Source organism: Castor canadensis, chromosome 7 (assembly GCF_047511655.1).
Source record: "Castor canadensis chromosome 7, mCasCan1.hap1v2, whole genome shotgun sequence".
Taxonomy (NCBI): domain Eukaryota; kingdom Metazoa; phylum Chordata; class Mammalia; order Rodentia; family Castoridae; genus Castor; species Castor canadensis.
The window spans coordinates 148,038,520-148,046,515 of record NC_133392.1 but is presented as its reverse complement, the minus strand read 5'-3'; the positions used below and the strand labels follow the sequence as shown (position 1 = coordinate 148,046,515).

General features: G+C 52.1%; 1 protein-coding gene across 1 annotated transcript; it reads left to right on the top strand.

The window, feature by feature from the left end:
- The first annotated feature begins 5,109 nt into the window (after positions 1 to 5,109).
- On the top strand, positions 5,110 to 7,549 carry Fam43b (family with sequence similarity 43 member B). Its single transcript, XM_020168657.2, has one exon. It carries the CDS (start codon positions 5,570 to 5,572, stop codon positions 6,563 to 6,565), a length of 996 nt encoding a protein of 331 aa, XP_020024246.1. The 5' UTR covers positions 5,110 to 5,569; the 3' UTR covers positions 6,566 to 7,549.
- The last annotated feature ends 447 nt before the right edge of the window (positions 7,550 to 7,996 follow it).

Sequence of the window (7,996 nt, the reverse complement as noted above, 5' to 3'; positions counted from 1 at the left end):
ATACAAATGGCCAAAAATCTCATAGGATGTTTGACATCCTATGTTTGACCATCCGGGAAACTCAGCTTGAAACCACACCGAAGTGTCACCTCACACCTATCAGGACGGACGGCTATCAAAAAAAAAAAAAAGAAAGAAAGAAAGAAAAGCCTGACTCGGTGGCACACACCTGTAATCCTAACTACTTGGAAGGCTAAAATCAGAAGCCTCATGGTTCAAGGCCAGCCTGGGCAAATAGTTCATGAGACCCTACCTCCAAAATAACCAGAGCAAAATGGAAGTATGATTCAAGTGGTAAAGTGCCTGCTTTGCAAGCATGAAGCCCTGAGTTCAAATTCCAATCACACACACACACACACACACACACACACACACACACACACACACAACCCAGAACATAACTAGTGAGGATATGAAGAAATTGGAACCCATGCACACTGTTAGTGGGAATTTAAAATGGTGTGGTTGCTATGGAAACTAGTGTGATGGTTCCTTAAAGACTATTATGACCCAGTAATTCCATTTTGGGGTATGTATCCAAAAGAATTCACAGCAGGATCCCAAAGAGATATTTGTACCCCACCGTCATGCATGCATAGCTGTGTTATTCACTATGTCCAAAAGGTAGAAGCAAGTCAAGTGGATTGACAGATGAACAGACAAGCAAAATGTCATAAAAATGTGCAAGGGAACACTATTCAGCCTTCGAAAGCAAGGAAACTTGGGCACAAGCTACAATGTGGATCTGACACATCTGTAAATGGAATAATCCAGCCACTAAACGACAAAAACTACATGTTCTCACTTACATGAAGTAGTGTAACTAGTCACACTCAAAGAAATGAAAGTAAAGTGACAGATGCCAGGGGCTACAGAGAAGGGAAATGAGGCATTGCTGTTTAATGAGTATAGAGTTTCAGTTTTACAAGACAAATATTCCCCTAAACAACAATATGAATATATCTAACAGCATACTAAGTGTACTAAGCTGTATACTTAAAAATAGCTGAGGGTAAATTTTATTTTATCATAATTAGAGGCAATTATAATAAATGTTCTTAGAAATACAGTAGATAAGGAATGAGACATTGCTCTTAGTAGTGAACATTTTTATGTTTCATGAAGACTTAAAAAAAAAAATATGGACTGAGCCTTAGCTAGCATTGCAAGGCCTTGTGCTCCTCCCCCACACTGAAGGCAAAAAATCACTAATAAAGAAGTTGGAAGGTAAAGTTGAGGTAATGATCCAGAAAAACAAATAGTTCTAAAATGGAAAACTAAAAAGAACATTTTGAAAAATTAGAGGATCAATTCAAGAGATGCAAATAGAATACATCTGGAACGAGAAAAAGACAAAAAGAGAGAAAAAATGATCACAGAAGTTTCCCCAAAATTGACTTCCAAGATTAAAAGGACTGATTTCTAGATTAAAGGGCCTACAATAAGTGCACTGTGAAACTTTAAGCCTCTGGAAAATCCAAAAAAAAAAAGTTCAGAGAGAAAAGTTGTGCCGTCCACACAGGATCAAGTGCCATGTCACTTTTAATCTTCATTTATCCACTTTCTTGTAGTGCTGGGGATGGAACCCAGGGCCCTGGTGCATTCTAACCCAGACTCCAACCAAGCCCAACAATCAAAGCTACTGGAGTAAATGTTCAGCCAAAGCAAGGAAATAAAGTGGGGAGGGGGAGGGAGTGGAGGATCTAGAAAACAGGATCCCGACACAGGAAAAAGCAAAGGAAATCCCCAGGATGATAGCAGAGCAAAGACCATAGTCCTCAGATGTATGGTAGTCCCCAGAGCAGACAGGAGTCCAGAGAGGAGGAGGCTCCATGAGCACAAAGAGCTAGAAAGAGCTCCTGTGTGCAACCAGGTCAAGAGGGGTTGGTGGGTTCTGTGGATGAATTAGTGATAGGTACACAAGTAAGTTTTGTTTTAAAAACGAGGTAATTACTAATTTCTGAAAAAAACAAAAATGTTGTCCAATAAAGAAAACAGAATCATGGCACAATTTAAGGCTCAGCTTTGAACAATATTTACTGAGTCATAATAATTAAATACTGAATACTGGTTCAAGAAAATGTTCTAACTAAACTAGGGGGAAGGAAGGAAGGAAGGAGAAAAACATGAGATGGAGCTAAATGGCAAAAATTCTCATGCTCTGGGCTGAAGAAAGAGTGGCTCAAGTGGTAGAGTGCCTGCCTACCAAGGGCAAGGCCCTCAGTTCAAACCCCAGAACTTCCCAAAAAAATAAAGAAAAATAAGAATTCTTTCCTATCATAGGGAAGCAGTAGATAATGATTTAAAAACTAGAAAATCTGAATTAGAAGTGTTACTTAGAAACATAGAAGCACATTAAAAACCTGACATCGAAAATGTGATAGAGTGGCTGCCTTTGGAAGTGAGAATTGGCTGGTGGAGTGGCTCAAGTGGCACAGTGTATGCCTAGCAAGCGTGAGGCCCCGAGTTCAAACCTCATATCACCAAAAAAAAAAGAGAGCAAGAGAGAGAATTTACACTAAGGAAGGGTGGGGTAAAGGATTGATTTTTTATTATTATCATAAGCCTACTATAAGCTGTCTAATTGACTTTTAAACTAATATAAGTATAAATACAGTAGAAATAAAAACCTGGGGTGTAGAGGGGACTGACTGCATGTCAATCTATGAAGTAGTGATGACTTGACCTGAGGCAGGGAGATTGTGCTGTCACTGGAGAGAAGGGAAAACTCAGCACAGGAAATAGCCTTGACCTCTGCCTCCATTAATGGGACCAGTCCACCTTTCTAGTTATCTGAATAGAAGTGTTCTGAGTTCTGGGTGCAGTTGACCTTTCTAAAGGAACAAGTTTCGATAAAGCCCAAGACCACTGTTGGGGTTGTAAGGAGAAACCAAGGCAGCAGACAGTGAACTGAGTAGGAAGAGGAGAAAATCCACATCCAGAAGAATGAGTGACTAACCATGTGACAGAGGTACTGAAAGTATTAAAAACCTGATTACAAAGAGGTTAACAATGTCAAATGCTGCTTTGAGGTGGGGATATTAACATAAAAACACACTGTTGCACTGGCTGTGAACTCTTGTAGTCCTCAGAATTTTCCCAAAGAGCAATGGGAACAGAGGCCACACCCCCAGGATTAAGGAAAGTGAGCCAGGCTGGGGATGGAGTGGAGCTCTCCCTGTGCTGTGTACATCTGGACTCCTCCATCTGTGGTCCCCTAGGAGGTAGAAGTGGACAAATAAAATACAGGCAAGATTTGGGACTTACTTGAATTCAAACTTACAGGCTGAGACTTTGCCTCTGGCCTTTTCCACCAGCCCTCTGCCATTGTGGGAAGGAAACCCCCAGCAGCAAGAGCAGGAGGGTCACCCTAGCAGAGCCAAGGCAGGACCAGGCAGGATTTGTCAGTGACTTTCAGGTCAAAACCACACAAAGTTCTTTCTCTAAAAGGGATTTTGTTGAGTTCACGTCTCTGTTGGCCCAAGAGGCAAGTCTGGCACCATGAAAAGTACTCCCTGGCCTTGCTGGGCCTGTTTCTTCCTGGAAAATGAGGCCACAGCGCAGGTGGGAACAGCAGGGGAGCTTTCTGTCCTTCTTATGTGAGTTTTCACCACAAATGAAAATTACTTTTATAATCAGCAAAAGGCAATCATGACATGACCATATTGCAAAAGAAACAACCCTGGGGTGGACCAGCTCATATGTGGGGCACCCTCCATTACAAGTTCCAGCAATTCTAAGTAATTTCCTGTTCTTTATTTGCATATTGTCTTAAGGGCATGCAAGACCCCTTGTTGAGGGTCATTTTTGTTTTTGTTTTTGTTTTTGTTTTCTCCCAGGGATTCTAAACCCAGCCATTCACCATTGTGGCCTAGAATGAGCACACAATCTTGTCTCTGTCCCCACTCTTGCCTTTCATAGGGTTTGGCTTGGCTCTGAATTTAGCCCCATCCGGACCCTGGCTCTCTCCTGACCTGGTGGGCACCCTAGAAGACCTGTCCAGAAGCCAAGGGAAGAGCTTAAGCTCAAGGCATTAGGACTCTGGGGCCCAAATCAAAGCTGTTCCAAGATTCAAGGGAGCATGTGGCTTAACAAACTCTGAAAGGGGACATGTGTCCTACACCCTGGGCTAGCTATCTTTCAGCACACTAGAACCCCACTCCATCAAGAATCAGCCCCTTCCCCTTAGGGATCCCAGGAGAGGATGTAGCAGATAAGCTAATATTGGGGGAAGGACAGGAAGGTGAGGACCAGTTCATGGGTCACTCAGACCTCAGTGGAGCCCTAGCTTCACCTCTGACCAGCCTTATGACCTTGGGACAGTCATATAACAAAGCCTGCGCTGGCCAGAGGATTCAGTGAGGTCAGTAATGCTGAACACCTGGGAACACATAAGGCCTTCACAAATACGAGTTATCTCTTGAACCCTCAGGGAGCCCACAGGCTGCACTTTGGCCAGAGGAAGGCCTTTCTTCTGCAACTTCTACAGACCCTGTCCAGAAGCTTCTACAGCCACCTCCCCCCCCCAAAAAAAAGACTATCTTCCCTACTTCTGTCCAGGCCACCAGCCTGGAGCAGGGACCGGTCTCCCAGCTTAGGCGCAGCGACCTGGCCTACGACCTTGGAGGAACCTGGAAGAAAGCTTCACCAAGCGACAGTGCTTTTCCACTGCACTGCTCGGCCACCTCAGCTGGCTTTGTGTTGTGCAGACAGGAGGCAAAGTGCGCCAGGCCGGCCCCATCAGGAGTCCACCCCAAATCCTACACTTAGGGATGGGGGTAGGGATATGCTGTGTGTGGGTGAGGGGCAGCCGTCAAAATCCCAGAAACCGAAGGGGGGCGGGTCTCAGAACGCGCAGTGGGGAGCTTGGAGCTCACTAGTGAGATCAGAAGAATTTGCATTGGCAAATGCCCTCCCGAACATTTCGGGGGATTCTTGTCCCTTAAAAAGCCCTTCTCTCCTTTCCCCTCCAAAGACAATGATTAAACCCGTTCCAGCGTGAGGGAGCTGGGTCCCGGGCAACGCGAGCCTGCGCGCGGTGGGGGAGGGCGAGGGGAGGGGACAAGAGAGCTAGCGGTCCCGCCCGGTGATGTAGGCAGCCTGGGGAGGTGGAGCCGCGACGCCTGAAGGAGTCCCCACCGCAGCCGCGCTCTTGGTCTACCCCACCGAGCAGCCGCCACCCCCGGCTCCGGCGACCTCCCTGCCGCCGCAATTTGGGCGTCAGGGACCGTGGGAATCCCCCCTACTCGGGCCTGGGGGGCGTCCATCACCTCCAGTGCCTGCCCCTCCTTGCTTCCCAGACGGCTGGAACAGCTATTCCCGGCCGCTCGGCCGCCGCCGGGCATCTCGGCAGCCAGCACGGCTGGAACCCGGCATCTGCGAAGCTAGAGTCGCCTGGCACTGGGCATCTCGAGCACCGACTGTCTCCGGCGACGCCCAGCTTCGCGGGACTCCCGGGCGGCTGACTTCTGCACGCCTTTCCCTCCCCACACACTCCCCCCACCTGCCCCCGGCAGCAGGACAGGACGCCCGCGAGCTCCCCGCGCCCCCAGCCCCTTTGGCCGCCGCGATGCTGCCCTGGAGACGTAATAAATTCGTGCTGGTGGAGGACGAGGCCAAGTGCAAGGCGAAAAGCCTGAACCCAGGGCTCGCCTACACGTCGCTGCTCTCCAGCTTCCTGCGCTCCTGCCCGGACTTGCTGCCCGACTGGCCGCTGGAGCGCCTGGGCCGCGTGTTCCGCAGCCGGCGCCAGAAAGTGGAGCTCAACAAGGAGGACCCGACCTACACAGTGTGGTACCTGGGCAACGCCGTCACCCTGTACGCCAAGGGTGATGGCTGCACCGACGACGCCGTGGGCAAGATCTGGGCGCGCTGCGGGCCGGGTGGGGGCACCAAGATGAAGCTGACACTCGGGCCGCACGGAATCCGCATGCAGCCGTGCGATCGCGGCGCCGCAGGGGGCTCGGGGGGCCGCAGACCCGCGCACGCCTACCTGCTGCCGCGCATCACCTACTGCGCGGCGGACGGGCGCCACCCGCGCGTCTTTGCCTGGGTCTACCGCCACCAGGCGCGCCACAAGGCCGTGGTGCTGCGCTGCCACGCCGTGCTGCTGGCGCGAGCGCACAAGGCGCGCGCCCTGGCCCGCCTGCTCCGCCAGACCGCGCTGGCGGCCTTCAGCGACTTCAAGCGGCTGCAGCGCCAGAACGACGCGCGCCACGTGCGCCAGCAGCATCTCCGCGCCGGGGGCGCCGCAGCCTCGGTGCCGCGCGCCCCGCTGCGCCGCCTGCTCAATGCCAAGTGCGCCTACCGGCCGCCGCCGACCGAGCGTGGCCGCGGGGCGCCGCGCCTCAGCAGCATCCAGGAGGAGGACGAAGAGGAGGAGGAGGAGGAGGAGGACGCGGAAGAGCGCCAAGGAGGAGCCTCCCAGCGCGAGCGGCCAGAGGTGCTCAGCCTGGCCCGGGAGCTGAGGACGTGCAGCCTGCGGGGCGCCCCGGCCCCTCCGCCGCCCGTGCAGCCCCGCCGCTGGAAGGCGAGCCCCAGAGAGCGGGCGGGCCAGGCGCGCTGAGCCCCGATGGACGATGGACGAGGACTTGCGGCCCCAGACCCGGCCCTCCAGACTTACAGCCTCCGACCCGGCCCGGCCCGCTTCGGTCTCCCGGTCTCCCATTCTGCCTCCCTTGTGGTCTCTGTTGTTGTCGCCTCGCCCCTCATCCTGGCTCAGGATGACGCCTGAAATGCCCTTGGTTATTGGGGGATGTTCACCCCTCCCCACGTCCGGAGTTTTCCCGGCCCTCCACTGTGGAACTGCTCCCCGTGCTTTACGCCATGTCTTCTTGCCCACACTCCTCCCTGCTCCCTCCCAAGCATCCTCTAGAAGAAGGGAAGAAGTTTCCAGAAACAAAAAGGGGGGACTGGACCTTGGCCAGAGTGGAGGCAGTGACTCTGCCCCCTTGTCATAAGCACTATCCTGGAGGGCATTCTTGCAGGGAACGGATGAGTGGCTCGGGAGGGCTGAGGCCAGGCCCGTCATGGACACTGGGTCTGAGTCTTTACCCACTGGGATGAATTCTGCACTTTCTATCAGGCCTTTCTGTCTCTTGGAGGACCCCGGGACTTCACTGCTCCACCTCTGGAGAAGACTGGGATGGTCCTACCTACCTACTAGTGTCAAAGGACAGGCTGGGCAGGGTAACCAGGCAGCTGCCCAAGCTGCTGGCATTCCCTCAAGATTCCTCACTTACCCCTCCACACAGATAAGTGTGCTCCCCCATGAAGTTTCCCACAACCAGGACCAGGGTGGGGCCTCCAAAGGAGGTAAGGAGAAATTTGACACATCTTGGGGACACAGATGCCCCCCGGAAATGCTCAAAGCAAGGCTCTCAGGTAGGTCCTGACAGCAGCTGGATGCTCATAGCAGGATGAGGGAGGAGGGTGTGTTACCCACTGGAGGGAGTGGGCCCCTGCCCACCTGTCTCCACAAGGCCACCAAAGCCCAAAGATCTATGTGTCACCAACTGATCATTTTAAATAAAGTGGACCTGCTTTTTCAGCCCTGTCACCACTCCTGTGTTCTGTTTGATGCCAGGCCTGTTGGGGGGGTGAGATTATTGTCGGAAGTCTGGAGGGCTGGAGGAGACCCCAGGAAGTGGCCCCAGTTCTGGAGGCTTCTCTCTTGATGGGGCAGGGCTGCTGCCAGGAAGCTGTTTCTCTAATGGAGGAGTAGGCAGTCACATAAGCCTCCTCTGAAAGCCACTTGTGCCAAGTCCTGGAGGACCATCGTTTGTCTGTTCAGCCTCCCACAATGTCTGTACACTAGGCCCTCAGATGCAGGTGTCTCTGGGACATTTGGCAGGGAGAGGGTGCTGAGCCGGGGGCTTCTCAGGAGCCATGTATTTTTGAGAAGTTTCATGTATATGTCACAGCTTGTGGTGTAGACGTGTGTCCCCTCAGGGGTGAGAGGAGGGCAGGTTGTAGGGGAGAAGGGTGGGCAGCCCAG